Below are 15,677 nucleotides of genomic sequence, written 5' to 3' on the forward strand. Positions count from 1 at the left end.
AGTTTCAGGCACTTGTGAATTCTGAATGACTGCACATGGACCTATATGTTATTCTGACTTACTGCCAAGTCTCATCAAAATCCATTCAGTTGTATTAGCATGACAGTGTAACTAATACTATAAACATACATCTTTATAAACTTTCGTATTTTTTATATTAGTAGGATCTACAGAAATGCAGTCTTACATTTATATACCGAACTCCGCTCCACCTCAGATTCACCTCTCAGTGTTATCCTGGCTTCAAAAGCTAGCTCATTTGTATGTTTTGTCTTGACAAAGGAGGCAAGTTTTCAATATCAACCTGTTGCATATTAGCTAACGTCTTGACTAGTGATGAGTTCTGTAAAATAGTGTACAAAAGTTTAAAAAAAAAAAATGCTTAGTTGTTGATTTAATAAACATATTAAAATGTGCTAGTTACCTTACTAAGATTGGATTCAAATTCTCCACCTGGGCTAGTTAAATGTTTAATTTGTTGTAGTTCTATCGATCTGCAAATCAACACAGTTATCAGAAAATAATAATAGAATAAAACAGGAAGTTCCAAAGTAATTATGTATGTATAATACTCATTGATTATGGCTATCTCACACGTTATCAATCTCTTTGAAATAAGGGCTTATTGGGCATTTCGTCATGATAACTTCACTGCAAGTATATTAAGTTATGTTAGATATGGCAAATGTCGGCTTTATATCTGTTAAATACAAATAGATAAAAACTTTACTCACATTAGTCTCAGGAGCTCATTAGAAGTGGTTAATTCATTTTGTAAATCTTGTTGCAACTGTTGGGTTGACGGAACCATATTTCCTAATGCTGACATTTTTGATTTACAACTTCGAATCTCACTCAGAAGAACATTTATTTATTATTTTTATTTAGAAAAATATTACAACCGAAAAAGTCGTTGCAAATTGTTTTCTTTCAAACTTTGTCAATTGTCATGTCAATAATGAATGACAGCAGGAAACACCAACTATAATTTTAAATTAAATATATCAAGGGCCATCATTATCGCTTTATTGATGATGATGGATAACTGATTTGTGGACTAGTCATTATTATAACAAATTATTGTGCAATTATTCTAAAGTTACATTTTCATAATAATTAATGATTTCCAGAAAATAGCAAATTATCATGTCCGTTTAGGCGGCTAGAATATCAGTGATGGCAGGATGGCAACATAATAACACCAACTTTAAAAAGATATTCCGAGGTCTACGATAAAAGTCTATAAATCTATGGTATATTTTTCTTGTTCAGTTCAGTCAATCATTCAATTCTAGAGCCGTTCATTTTCCTTGTCAATTATTTTATCTGTCTTTGTGTTTTTGATTGAAAGAAAGGAAATCAACAAATTTCAACAAAACAACAATCTGAAAAATGGAAGAGGCTGTGTCTGTCAAGCACGAAGGCAAGAATATTGATATTAAGCAAGAAAAACAAGATAATTTAGAGAGCTATAAGCTGGAATATGATTCAGGAAGTCAAGACAGTAGTAAAAGTGGCAGCGGAGGATATCAACGATGGGCGCCCAATTTAAACGGTGTAAGGAAAAGTGCATTTACGCCGTACAAATCTGTCCAGTGCACTGCGCTAACTAATTTACAAAGAGGTAAGTCCTTCGAATATGTTCTATATTTGGGGCACATGTACTAGATCTATCGATTTCTAGGAATTTCTTTGTGGTTTGAAGTAGGTAAGTAAGACGTTCAAGGTCGCTTTTGCAGGCAATACGCAGGCGCGAGTCCCGGAGTTACCCCAGCCAGATTGTAGCTTACACGCTAAGGCTGGCCGCGGCGAAATAACCCGTGACGACGTGAAACTGGAGCAGTATGTTGACATCGCGGATGAGCACGGACTTACTGCCCTGCACTGGGCAGCCAGCTACGGGCAGTTAAACAGCTGCCAAGACTTAGTATGGTGAGTACTGGGCAGGGATCCTTTGTTCTTTGTCTGTAGCTAGATTGATTTTTAGTTTCAAACTATAAAGTTAAAGATTATGATATAAGATGTATGGTTCTAACTACTTCTAATACACTGTGAAACCACCCAAAAGGATTTAGATGTATTAAAACAGTAATTTGATTCATATCCTTTGTTATTGTAGGTGTGGTGCCAATGTTAACATGCGGGGTCCGGAAGGTGAGACGGCACTACACTTGGCAGCTGCGGGTGGACACCATGAGGTTGTGAAGTTTCTTCTCAATGAAGGAGCTGATGCTGACATACAAGATGATGTGAGTGTTAATATTCCAGCTTCTATTTTAATCAACTTTGTAATAAAAGATACTGATTTCCTTTTTTTCCTGATATGTTGCAGTCTGGTAGCACAGCGTTGATGTATGCAGCAGCAGCAGACTTCCCGTACACTTGTAATGAGCTTCTCGTTCGAGGAGCTGATCTCACTCTAACCAATGATTATGACCAAGATGCTTACACTCTGACCACTACCAATAATTGCAAACTGGGTAATTATTTTTGTTGATGAGTTTTCCCAATAACTTATTCATAAAATGTTTTATTCTAATAATGTTTGTTTGTTTCAGCACAAACTGTGATAGAGAACTTTTTGATTGGTTGCCTCAGCAAAATGTGAAGTATTTACTTATACAACTACTGCTCATCTTATGTTGCTCTGGACAACCAAGACAGCAGATTCATTTGCCTCCAGGAGTTAAATGAAAATACAGGGATTTAGTTTATAATGTAAATTTATATATATTTTTAAGTTCATTATATACAAATTACAACAATGTGACCATAAATAAGTATGACTCAATTACAGACAATATCAAAGTCCATGTTTGTATTATTTCAAATACCTATGCATACAGAAAAAATAATCTTACATAACATTTATATGCCTTTTAGGCTTAAATTAATGTGACAAGAAATGCAATAAGAATGTGCTTCTTCAAAACCAGTTTAAGTTCTTTGGCCCCACCACCCTGTTACTTTCAGTACAAAAGTTATAAAAATATAAAACAACCATATCACAGTTTAGATTCAGTTAGCCAGTTGAATGTCTGTGGCTTCCTGTTGGATTGTGGGTCAATAAGAATATTGATGATACTGGGTTTGTCTGTGACCGCAACTGCTTTCTTGATGGCAGCCTCAATCTCTTCAACAGTGCGGCAGAGGTGTCCAGTCTCGCCAAAGATTTCCATCATCTTCTCGTATCTTACTTCGCAGCTGAGAGCAGTGGGTGGAGTGCTGAAAATATGAATACTTCATGTAATTGCGACCTTATTTGGGGGAATCTGATAGTAAGGTGTTGTATGAAACTTACCACTGAGTGATATCGCCACCAGACTGAATATCTGCCATAACATCCTTAGGGAAGCCACTGTAGATACCGTTGTTGTTTACGATGACGATAATCACCGGCAGTTTGTAACGGAACATCGTCTCAATCTCCATACCTACAATGTATAAGAATATGAATACAACATACAAGCATATTTGTGTTGGATGATTCAATAACTACTCGGGGAATCATAATAATTTATATTGTAATGTGTAATTATTGACATTCTTGGACAATTGTTAGTGTTAAGATATGGAACAAGTTTTTAATCATTGTATTGTATGTGCGGCTTGTAATGATAACATACCGGAGAAACCGAAGGCTGAGTCTCCTTCGACGCAAATTACTCGCTTGCCGGGTGCGTAGTCGCGGCACCACATTGCGGCTGCGATCGCGAAGCCGGGACCCACCTTTGAATTAAATGTTCTAATATGAGCATAGATCTTGTAAAATAATATTGACATACCAGTTTTTATCTACACTCATATCCAGAAGAGAAGAAAGATATTTTGTATGACTGTTATTGATTCATAAACTAAAGGATCAAATTCATAAATTATTTTCTGATTAACTGCATATGTGTACTACTCAAAATGTAAATCACTATAATGGGCTAGTATACTCATGGAGTAACAAACATTTTTATTGGCAATTTTAACCTTTTTGAAGATTTAAATAAAGAATAAAGTAAAAACTTACACCCATAGTGCCGAAAGTGCCAGCATCGAGCCTGTGTCGTGGCTTATTGTTGAGTAGGAGACCGCGGCCGATGTCCATAGTGTTGGCGCCTTCGCTCACTATGATTGAGTCCTTGGGAATGTTGTCTTGAACCGTCTTGAAGACTGCGAAGTAGTTTAGTGGCTGTGTTGTGTTGCTGGCTTGAGCCTGGATTATGGAAATAATAGTTTTAGGAAATAACAATTGTAATTGGTAAATTATGACTGGTTTATGGGCCTACTTGGCATTACTACAGAAAGAAGACGGATCACAATCCATACAAAATTGCCCCACGTCCTATAACAATGTGACGTATCTCAAAAAAAAGATAAAAATGTTTAAAAAAATATGGCATACTCTCTAATTCATTTTTTTTACACCTTCATACGAAAAAAATGCTTTAAAAATTGTTCAGGCGCTGTTATGAAAACATCGTTCATAGAACTATTAATGGACTATTTTATTAAATTATTTTTTTGTTTGATAGGGTATACCTCACAGGTGGTCCCATAGTCATCAGGTCAGGATCTGATGATGGAAACCCTGAGAAATTCAGGGCAACTTTTGAAAGTTGTAGGCATGCGCAGGATAAAAACTTGACTATAAGATGTATGTCTCATAACACTATGCAACAGTGAAGATTCGGAGCTAACCTGATGATGGAGACGAAAGAAGGTCGAGGGAACTCGACAACTGAATATGTAAACTACCTCGTGTTTGGGCTTGTATTATTTGTATTGAATAGACCTTTGCAACAGTGAAGGTTTGGAGCTGATCCGATGATGAAGACCAGAGAAGGTCGGGGGGACTCGACAACAAAATATGTAAACTACCTCAGAAGTCGGTGTCTAATGGACGTGCCTAAGTTTATATCCCCACCGACTTCTAGGCCGATGCTCCTAAGAATAGTTTTTTTTGGGAGTCTGTTTTATTTTATTGTAAAAAGTTTTTTTTTTTATTTTTGGCTTTTCAGTGACAAGCACAGTTGTCACTATCCGCATAAGTGGAAAGTTCTCATCAATACGAATAATTTAAGCCCAAACACGAGGTAGTTCACATATTCAGTTGTCGAGTTCCCTCGCCCTTCTCTGGTCTCCATCATCAGATCAGCTCCAAACCTTCACTGTTGCAAAGGTCTATTCAATACAAATAATACAAGCCCAAATACGAGGTAGTTTACATATTCAGTTGTCGAGTTCCCTCGACCTTCTTTCGTCTCCATCATCAGGTTAGCTCCGAATCTTCACTGTTGCATAGTGTTATGAGACATACATCTTATAGTCAAGTTTTTATCCTGCGCATGCCTACAACTTTCAAAAGTTGCCCTGAATTTCTCAGGGTTTCCATCATCAGATCCTGACCTGATGATTATGGGACCACCTGTGAGGTATACTCTATCAAACAAAAAAACAATTTAATAAAATAGTCCATTAATAGTTCTATGAACGACGTTTTCATAACAGCGCCTGAACAATTTTTAAAGCATTTTTTTCGTGTGAAGGTGTAAAAAAAATGAATTAGAGAGTATGCCATATTTTTTAAAACATTTTTATCTTTTTTTTGAGATACGTCACATTGTTATAGGACGTGGGGCAATTTTGATCCATCTTCTTTATTTAACAGATGTTTTTGCTCATTTGAATCTCTCGTATACAGGACTTGCTAGATTGTTTTTTGAACTTTCTAAAGGTAGTGGGTTGAGTTTTTTTTTTAAGTCGTTTCCCCGTTGATTTGAGAAGTTTGGCTGCAAATATTGAGATAGGTCTGGCTGTATAGCTTGAATGTGTTCTTTGTAGGTTGATTTTTGTACAACAGTTGATGGTTATAGGCCATATCAATAAAATGTTTAATTTAGATACCTTTACAAATTCAGTATTAGTCTTCTGTTTTTGCTTCAACGCTTGCCACCAGCTGTTGCTGCTGGGTTGCAGGTTGAATTTCTTCTCTCCGAGCTTCTGAACGAGTGCCTCGGTGAACGGCTTGATGTCCGAGTGGACGGCCACTTCAGACTTGATGCTGTTGTGGAACTCCTCGGGAGTAATGTCCACCTGGAAGTAAAAACAATAATTTAGATGCCATTTCTGCAGAACTTATACAGAGCTTTGCAAAGATATGTATCTGTATCCACGAGTTAAGGGCAGCTAAGATTTCTTTTTCTATAATGGAGTCATGAATTGGTGATATTTTTTTTGAAAATCATTTACTATGACCCATTTAAAAAAAGCAGGACATAATCAATTGACCCCCTGGGATTATCTAACTATCAGACTCTTATTATCCACATTTTCATTTCAATTGCGCTTTACTTTTGTACCGATCTCTAAAATACCTCAGAGTGGGCAACTATTTTCAAGCATGATTATTTTCAGATCATACTTGTATCCACATAGCATTCCTTACCTGTATAACTTTAACATCAGGTGCGAACCGGGGCTGTTGTCCGAAGTGCAGCATCCAGTTGAGCCTAGCGCCTAATAGTAGGATGACATCGGCCTTGAGTAACGCTTGTGTTCGCGCTGTCGACACGCAGTATTCCGACTCATCGGGTACCACGCCTTTGCCTATGTGAAAAATAAAAATTGATAAAATATGTAGGCTGAAAATTTTCATTTTCTGGAGGTACATTTTGAGAGCGGGAGTTTTGCTACGGATTTCGATATATGTAGTTGAAAACACCGATTCAAGTACCTTTGTGATGCAGTACATAAGGCAGTTCATAAGGTGTGTACCTACATAACGGACTTTATGAGTAGGTACAAAGAGAGAATGTGTCACAAGAAAATTTGGGTTGTAGGCATTATTAATCAACTTCAAAAAAGGAGAAGGTTCTCAATTCGTCGGAATCTCTTATAATATTTAAAAAAAAATCTCCACACATACCCATAGGCGTCGGCAGAAAGGGCAGTTTAGTGTTTTCTACGAGTTTAGTAATAGCTTCCTCAGCCCTCGCGTGGGCGGCGCCTTTGCCCACTATAACGAGGGGTCGCTCGGCCTTCGACAATAGTTCCGCAGCTTGAGCCACTAAAGCTGGGTTCGGATGAGCTAGCGATACGGGCTCTGCGTTGTAGAAGTCCATTGGTACTTTATCTTCGTCAGCCTCGGCCTGGGGAAGAAATTAAAATAGGAAAGTTTTTAATCGAACTCATAATAAGGAGGAGGTTGGTTGGAGGTTCTTACCGGCAAGGATCTTACCGGTAAACTAAGGTTTATTATATTGCATAAGAGTATTAAAAAATTGGCTCTAGTTTTGAGTTTATCTAGCAGTGAGGAAATAATAAGACCCCCAAATGAATACACACTCGAATACCCCCAACTCCACTAAGGTGACATCTTAAAAGGAAATTGCACAAGGTTTAAGACTCCCTTCCGAACAGGTACCTGTTACGACTGACAACCTGTAAATACATCTGATCAAGAGTATCTAAGAGATTTTCAAGTTCCCCTCCCTATATCCCCCGTTTTATAACTCATAAGACTACATACCATAAGAAGTGTTCCCGGCATATCGAGATAGGAGACTCCAGGTCGTCCCGCCGCGGCGAGTCGCACCGCCTTCTCCACGTGCAGCGGAATGAGGCGCGGGGACGGCGGCCGCGCGGCGTATTTACAGTACAGGCGACTGGATTCCACCTGGAGACAAACAATATTTGTTTATGTAAGTAGTGTAAGTAAAGATCGGTAAATGTGTAAGTGTTAGAGAATTTTTGCTGCCAGCAGCAGCTGTATACTTGGCGTTTCACTCATGTGCCGTGGAAACTTCTTCCCGTGTCCGGATAAAACCTACATCCTGTTTAAGTTTGTTGCCTGAAGATAGTGAAGCTTCTCAAGAGAGAAAGATTTGTTTAAACGGTTCGGTAGTTTTGGAACTTTTTACAAATAAACAAAAAAAATATTCCCCTGGGTTATATTATGCTCCAAATGTGATTTTGTTCGGTTCTAGTAAAAGAAAACCGATTTGAGATGGAATTCCTTAAAGATGCTTAAATGAGCTATTTTATCCAGCTGTATAAAGTCGATACTTAGTTCTCTCAAGATGTTGGTGAATCGCTGGAAAAAGCTACAATCCATTTTGGTACATTCATGATTTGGTAAAAATCCTAGACTGCCGAATATGTAGCTACATACCTATATTCAACAAACATTATCCTAGAATCCTAGGAAACTTTTAGTTAGCAGGTAGGTACATGTATCTAAAGCTAGTCGCAATAATCACGTTTTTATAAATAAGATACAGATCTTATATTTGAGCTTATCTTATATTTACGTGATATTACATTTACATACAATAATCTTTATTCAAGGTCGCAACTAGAAGTTCTAGAGTTTTTTGTGAAAACTCGAAAACAAACGAGCGTTAATGCAAATCCCACCCAAAACAAAAATGTGAAAGGCTGCCAAGTTCGATAATATGGAAATCCTTCGCCTATAAAAGAAGTGAGATCTGAATAAGTACCAAGTTCCATACACATACCTCAGTTAAAAATAGTTACTTTTTAATGATGTTACTTGGCAAGTTTTCACACACCTTATAAACCTACTAAACGCAATGAATCAAGTATTTAATTTTCTATTAAAACTTGCCAAGTAACATTATTAAAAAGTAACTATTTTTAACTGAGGTATGTGTATGGAACTTGGTACTTATTCAGATCTCACTTCTTTTATAGGCGAAGGATTTCCATATTATCGAACTTGGCAGCCTTTCACATTTTTGTTTTGGGTGAGATTTCATTTATTTTTGTAAGGTTGTTTATTTTATTTTTTTCTTATGATTAAGTTAGTTAAGGAAATGTCTCATTTATACTATCTTTCAGATTTTTTAATATGCACTATGCTTCTTACAAAGAAATGAACTAGATTAACTAAATGGACTAGATTTACCAACTGACTGACATGACATGTTATCATATATTATGTTCGTGGATCAAACTTACACATTCGTTATTTTCGAAAGTGACTCACACTTGGCCGTTTTCAGATTTTTACTTTGACTAAATACAAACCTTTGTAACGAATTTCAGATCGGTACGACCATTCGAAGATATATTATATAAATATAGATAAATTTAGTTCGTTTTAGTTCCTTAGGGGTATAAATTTACACTGGGTATTTTACACCTTCATTATTTTGAAACCGACTCACACTTGGCCATTTTCAGATTTTTCCCTTTACCTTGACATAAAGACCTACCTCCATGCCAAATTTCAAGTCAATACGACCATTGGAAGTGGTCTAGGTTTTTGATGAGTGAGTCAGTGAATCAGTGAGTCAGTCAGTGAGTGTATAGTAAAAATAGCGATTTTCTGACGTCAATATCTCAAGACCTACAATAGGTATATTAATGAAATTTTGTATTTTAGATAAGTGAGGGGGTCTCAACAGATACTAGAAATTTGAAATGAAATAAAATAGATTTTGAGTTATAGGGGGGTCGAATTTGGCCCGAAATGGTTCGTGTAATATAACCCACGGCCGGTGTGTCGCTTTTTTTGCTCGAACTTGGCGGACACACTGCCGTGTGTCTAGATAATTATACCTACGTTGGTAATTAATAATACTTAGGTAAGTGTGTATTGACGGACCTGTAACCTGCTTTTGTAATAAAGGTTAAATTAATATTCTGTAAGAATTCAATTATCAATAATAATGATTAATGAATATGTGTAAGTATTCCTTTATTGAATAGCGTAATTTAAATACTTACGACTGTCTACATAAGGAGTACTTATTTCTTATTCAGAGCTTATATCTATTTTAAAGTGTATCTTCTATCAAAACTCATTACATCTCTCATCTAGCTATATTTTTCTAGGCATAATAATTCTTCTGATCAATAAATACGTGGTCTATCTAATCTAATCTTTTAGTTTGCTTGGTTACAATGTTTGGCTGTACTTTAATATGTACGAGTACATGTGTATAAGACACTGTTTTGCTCATTATTTTCTATGTAACGATTATGACAACAGTTAATTAAGATATTATACCTGAGGCCATTCCTGGAAGCCTCCGATACCTTCATGGTCTTGTGGGCAAGAGCCAGCGATCACTATAAGGGGCCAGCAGTTCACTTGAGCATTGGCCATGCCTCCAATGCAGTGCAGCAGACCAGGGCCTGATACAGCAAGGCATACTCCAGGCTTACCTGTAATTGGAAATAATAAATTTGTTCAGATATCTATAAATTTGCTCCAGTTGCCTGGGTAATAAGGCCGATTTCGGCCACGGCAGCTGGTCTCATGTAAGGAGATCAGCCAGCTGCACAGGACATATTATAGTGCACAAGTGCGCTCACTATTCCTTCACTGTCATAGCCCGATGGGACAAGACAAGTTGTCTGGGTAACTGGGTTGAGGAGGTCAGAAAGGAAGTTGGTCCATGCAAAACACTCATTTGCATCTAGTTAGATGGGAAAAGGTAAGGCAGATGATGATGGTCAGGATGGTCTATAGTAAGGCTGAAGGGGGCCTCCCTGGTAGGCTGGAATAACAGATTTTATACTTGATTACATTCCAAAATTTGTTAGCAATCGCACATTCATTTATCTCAGTTATCAAGTAAAGCATGCTCAGTTGTTACCTCATATCAGTAAAAATGTGATTATCCTATTATTTCCAGATTAAGATTACCTACACACGTTTTAGCATTTAAAATACATGAATACGTTTTATAATTAAGCAGAAAGTATTACAGTCATGAAATAATTGAATGAAAATCAGTAATTTGAAATGTTGACTTTGAACAAGTCAAATCTTATAATCATAGCATAGTCTGGTTGATAGTGTTAGTTAGTTACTTATGACTTTATGACCTTTACTTTTTTGCAAATCAGTTGGTGGTACAAAGTTCACAAGTCTAGAAGTTGTAGCATTATATATAGATTTTAAGTACCTCATGTTGTACTTTAACCTGTCAGTCCAGTTTAGTCAACATGACTTAAATGCTTCTCGATCAGAAAAAAACAAAGTTGTTAAAAATACCTCTTCAAAATGTGGCTAAATGTACAACAAAATAACAAGTATATAGTAACAAGAGTCAGATTGTGTTATCAAAAGAAATAATTTATTTCTGTCTCTTGAGATACTTGTATGCTAAATTCGAAATGCATTTTGTTCCGTGAAAAGATTCAACTAGTTTATACAACAAAGCAGACACAATAGTAAAAAAAAACTGTGTGTCTCACGTATGACACATGAGACAGGGAAGTTTTTAGGATACCCTAAACTTATACAGTATAGAGAAGTTATCAAATTAATAGTTTTTATTTCAGTTAATCCTTTGAAGGGTCTCAGAAAAAATTAGACAATACTTGTATGGATAAAAATTACTATTGAATCAAAGGCTTCTTTGTTTGCAGATATACAGATGGTATATTTACCTGTAAGGTAGCCAACAGCTTGAGCGGCATAGCAAGCAGCTTGTTCATTGCGCATGCCTACATACTTCAGGCCAGCCATTTGGAAGGCCAGAGCAGTCTCAATCACAGGGATACCCACAATGCCGAACACATACTCGACACCCTAGAAAAAAAAATACTTTAGTTACATAAACGTCATTAACATGATCAAAACAGGTCATTGCCTTTTATGGAATTAACATATTCACTTGGTTTTGTCAGTTATCAGTTAGTTAGAGGGAAGAATTACTATGTATTGTATGTAATAAAAATATTGACATGTTTAATTTATTTTATAAAATGACTAATTGATTTTAAACAGGTTCAGATTTCAAACTTTAAAACAATAACAAACCTGCTTCTTCAAACTCTCAGCTAAAATGGTATTCCCGTCGACACCCATTGCTTGAGTTAATTTCGGCGATATATGAATGGAACGTCTTATTAGCAGCTGGCTAACTCTACCTAATAACATTTTATACAATTAAATTAATTATTATCTTAACAACAAGCAGCCTTCTGAGTTTCGATCAGAAACCAGAGTCAAAATACTCGACAGATACTTGAAGAGTTGAGTGCAAAACTTATCTCAGTACATAGTTTAACAAAAACACAATCCAAATTGAATAAAAATAACTTGCAGTTTATCAATAAATATATCTAGACTTAACTTACCACCCAATAAGAAAACTCATCACTAAATTTACAACTCTAAAAGATTACTTGTCGGCAGCGCACTAAAATAATCAGATATCTGAACACATTGTAGTTTGACCTAAAATTAAGATATGATAAACAGAAACAAATAAGACTTTGGACTTTGAATCGTTGCGATTTTGCGCGCGGAGCTCGTCAAAGTCAAACTGACAGTCTATTATAGTTATATGTCAATGGGACGTATAGTTATGCAGAAACGTTCCAACCCACTGTAGCGTAAATGCTTGTATCTCAAATTAAACTTGAATTTGAGATATAAGCATTTACGCGTTTCAGTTGTATTCTTTTTTATTCTAACAAGTAAAGGTACTAGAGGTTTTATTGTTGAATTATATTGAGTTTAGATAACCATATGCTAAATTTTAGGCTGTTCAATCACAATAACTCGATTTCGGGTGACTTGTGGGTTGAAACGTTTCTGCATAACTACGTCCATGTATTGTCAATGATGTATTGTAGTCTTTGATGTGATGGTCTTTGCCATGTCTTTGCCATAGACATAATATTATTAAACAGGACTGCGCATATAAACCCAAAAAACGAGCCGAGTGAAACAGTTAGTACGGAGGCTGTCTGTCCCTTTCTAATAGGGTGACTATGAGATTAAGCTATGTGAGACAAATCCGAATTTGCTAAGATTATTAAACACAGATTAGTATTGAAGTTTTAACTTACGCAGTTTGTGACCTTAAGATACTAATAAAGGCTTTTAATAATTAGCGGAAATTAGCAGTATAAAAGCAGGAAGATTCGAAGTGAAGACTGTTTTTTTTGTATTTCTACTTCATATATAGACTGCTGAGCCATTTATGTCGCCTTTCTTCATTTTTTGGGAAGCTATAACAATAGTACAACAGTTTTAAAATCCATCACCCATATTTTGACTCGTTACAAGAATTCATGGGCACCCTAGTTGTTTGGTTTACGAAAATGTTATTATTAGCTAACCTGTGGAACGATATATTGCAACCACCATAGGATTCACTTTTGCAAGTAGAAACGCAACACTTTTTCACCATTTTAATAGTTTAAATTGATTTAATACAAAAAAAAAATAAACAAAATTTTAAATGCTGATTACGCGCCAAGAATGTTCAGGGTTACCGCTATAAAATAAAAAAAAGCAAAATAAAAATTTATGTTGTTTATGTTTTAATAATAAATACGAATAAATTAATGCGATTGTTATTAATTTGTTGACTTACAATTGTTAAAATAAGATAAAAATATAAGTGATTCAATTGTTTTTGGGAAGACAAAACTTTTGATCACAACATTTTTTTATGCTGGCAAGGTGTTAGAAAGAGACAAATAGCCTCCGTTCGAACTATCCCTCTCGGCTCGGATTTGCCTCTGTGTATTATGCAACCAATTTAGTACCTTATTGCGTTAGAATAGAGTTCATTTTCGTAAATATATATTTTGAGCGTGCGCAATCTTGTTTAGTAATATTATATCTATGTGTCTTTGCTGACAGTGATGACAGCCGGTAGCTGAGTGTGTACAGAGTGTTGAACGATTTTCTACCAAATTAGGTGTCTAATGTTTCGCGCCCTTACTCAATCTTATTTCAGAACCACAAAAGTTGTGTTAGAAAGAAACAGTTATAGTTACTCTGGGTAAAAAACAAACTAAACTATAATCTTATGTAGATAAGATACTATTTAGGATACAAAACTGTTCACAAACAAATAATAATATGTTAGCGAACACAGGCAATTTCGGAGACAATTTATTACATGTTTTGAACTACCATAAAATTTATATTTTATGAAGATGGCAACAATAATTGTAATGGATCCTCAGACAGAACAATAATAAGGCCTACAATACCATTGTGTAATATTAATGTTGTGCAATTGTTGTTGTCGCTAAATATCATTACGCATTGCATCTTCGATATTAGATAACCTTACACGGTCAGTTTGTTTTATTGATTAACAATTTGTTTTACTGAATTTAATTGATCGTCTAGGGAGCTCTTATCATTAAGATTGTCATTTGCTTTTTAGTTCAATTTTCTGACGCGGGCGCTGTTTAATAAGTAAGAGCAAATAATATAGTTTTCCACTCTACGATAATGCGATTGGGAAAGTTGGAAAACACTGTTGATTTCTGACACTTACGCGAAAGGTCTAACCTTGAAATAAAACTTGTAACCTTGTCTGACCATATATGCTTTAAAGGATCTGAAATGTCGGGATTAAATAATATAAATAGTTAAATACCTATATAAGCGCGATAAAAGAAAAAGCTTTTCATGATATATATATAAACATAAAACATTTTCTTAAGTGATCTTCAAGTTCTCCGAGGAGAATTTTTGTACAGCAAAAAGAAAACCGGCAAACTCTATGCTCAGATGTTTGGTATTTAGATCTGCCTGACAGATTTTTTTGAAATAACTGTAATGTAAAGAAACCAAAGTGAAAAAAAATTGCTGAGTTTCCTAAGACGACATACTGACCAGTTTTGCTCTTCTTTATATGGAAAATTGTTTTTTCATCCCACCATCTCGGAAAGAGTAGTTTTACCCTTTGATATCTGAGCGCAAAAGCCGTTTTTATCCTCTAGAGCGGCAAAGTGATTTGAATTTAGAACATCGCGTGCAATACCTACTCCATTTGTGACAATCTTGATAAGACTTTTCAAACAAATACATATTAAACAAATAAAATACTGCTTACTATAATTATTCAATTAATTAAGTAATTTTTATTACTGTTTTTACATAGATTTTTAACCTCGTTTCATTTTTAAACTGAGTTTTCAAATAAATGAACTTTAATAGGCACTTCTTTTTAATTTGATACTCATATGTGCGCGCCATTTTGTTTTTTTGCATTTAGTAATTTCCTCGATGAGGTGGGATGAAAAGTTACGTGTTGCACTCGAGTGCAAAGATTTTTCACCTTGTGCTCTTTTGATTCCCTCGCTATCGCTCAGGATTCTAATTATTGAAACACTCGCTACGCTCGTGTTTCAATTTTAGTCATCAAAATTGAGCCCGCGGTTAAAAAGCAACTTTGCACTCTTGTATAACAAATAACTATTTCTTCATCTCACTATTTTTCGACTTTTATGCGCATTTAATAGACATAATACGACTGTAGCAGCAATGCAGGTAAAGTTGATAAATAAAACAGCAATGATGGTGTAAAGTAGAAGAGTATAGTATATCGTATATTTTGTAAATACAGAACGAGCTTAAGTCTAAAATAACAGGGGCCGAAGTAGTGTTAACGCTCAAGCGAGAGCGTCGCGCGATTGTCCAATAAGAACGCTCTGATAAGACTCTGTGAGTACCTAAAAGAAACGAGACAGATGCGCGCGCGAGCGAGATAGCACGAACGTAAATATAACGCGTTCGGCGCGAGCGGTCTTCAATCCCATGTTGTGGGTGGTGTAGCGAAGCGTACCTCACAGTACCCCCCCCTTAGCGAAGCGTACGTTTGGCTTGCATACTCTGCCGGTCCTGGTGACGTAGGGTTGCTGTGAAGGTACAGGATCCACGATGCTCGGTGTAC

The 15,677-nt window shown here is 35.9% G+C and overlaps 2 protein-coding genes across 3 annotated transcripts; one reads left to right on the plus strand and one right to left on the minus strand.

Moving 5' to 3' along the window:
- The first annotated feature begins 1,353 nt into the window (after window positions 1–1,353).
- On the plus strand, window positions 1,354–2,811 carry LOC124638888 (DNA-binding protein RFXANK-like). The gene is made up of 5 exons (XM_047176026.1): window positions 1,354–1,624; window positions 1,740–1,932; window positions 2,120–2,249; window positions 2,333–2,480; window positions 2,559–2,811. The coding sequence occupies exons 1-5, from the start codon at window positions 1,393–1,395 to the stop codon at window positions 2,606–2,608; spliced, it is 753 nt and encodes a 250-aa protein (XP_047031982.1). The 5' UTR covers window positions 1,354–1,392; the 3' UTR covers window positions 2,609–2,811.
- Window positions 2,706–12,284, minus strand: LOC124638887 (2-hydroxyacyl-CoA lyase 1). 2 transcript variants are annotated; one of them, XM_047176025.1, is made up of 12 exons: window positions 12,109–12,284; window positions 11,789–11,898; window positions 11,416–11,557; window positions 10,025–10,182; window positions 7,520–7,666; window positions 6,917–7,139; window positions 6,437–6,597; window positions 5,896–6,084; window positions 4,019–4,204; window positions 3,627–3,729; window positions 3,302–3,434; window positions 2,706–3,225 (listed from the first exon to the last, which is right to left on the minus strand). In XM_047176025.1, the coding sequence occupies exons 2-12, from the start codon at window positions 11,834–11,836 to the stop codon at window positions 3,006–3,008; spliced, it is 1,710 nt and encodes a 569-aa protein (XP_047031981.1). In that variant the 5' UTR covers window positions 11,837–11,898; window positions 12,109–12,284; the 3' UTR covers window positions 2,706–3,005. The 2 variants fall into 2 exon arrangements, with proteins under 2 accessions (XP_047031981.1, XP_047031980.1); XM_047176024.1 differs by lacking the exon at window positions 12,109–12,284 and having other exon boundaries at window positions 11,789–12,026.
- Between the last annotated feature and the right edge of the window lie 3,393 nt (window positions 12,285–15,677).

This window comes from Helicoverpa zea, chromosome 18, assembly GCF_022581195.2.
Source record: "Helicoverpa zea isolate HzStark_Cry1AcR chromosome 18, ilHelZeax1.1, whole genome shotgun sequence".
In the NCBI taxonomy this organism is placed as follows: domain Eukaryota; kingdom Metazoa; phylum Arthropoda; class Insecta; order Lepidoptera; family Noctuidae; genus Helicoverpa; species Helicoverpa zea.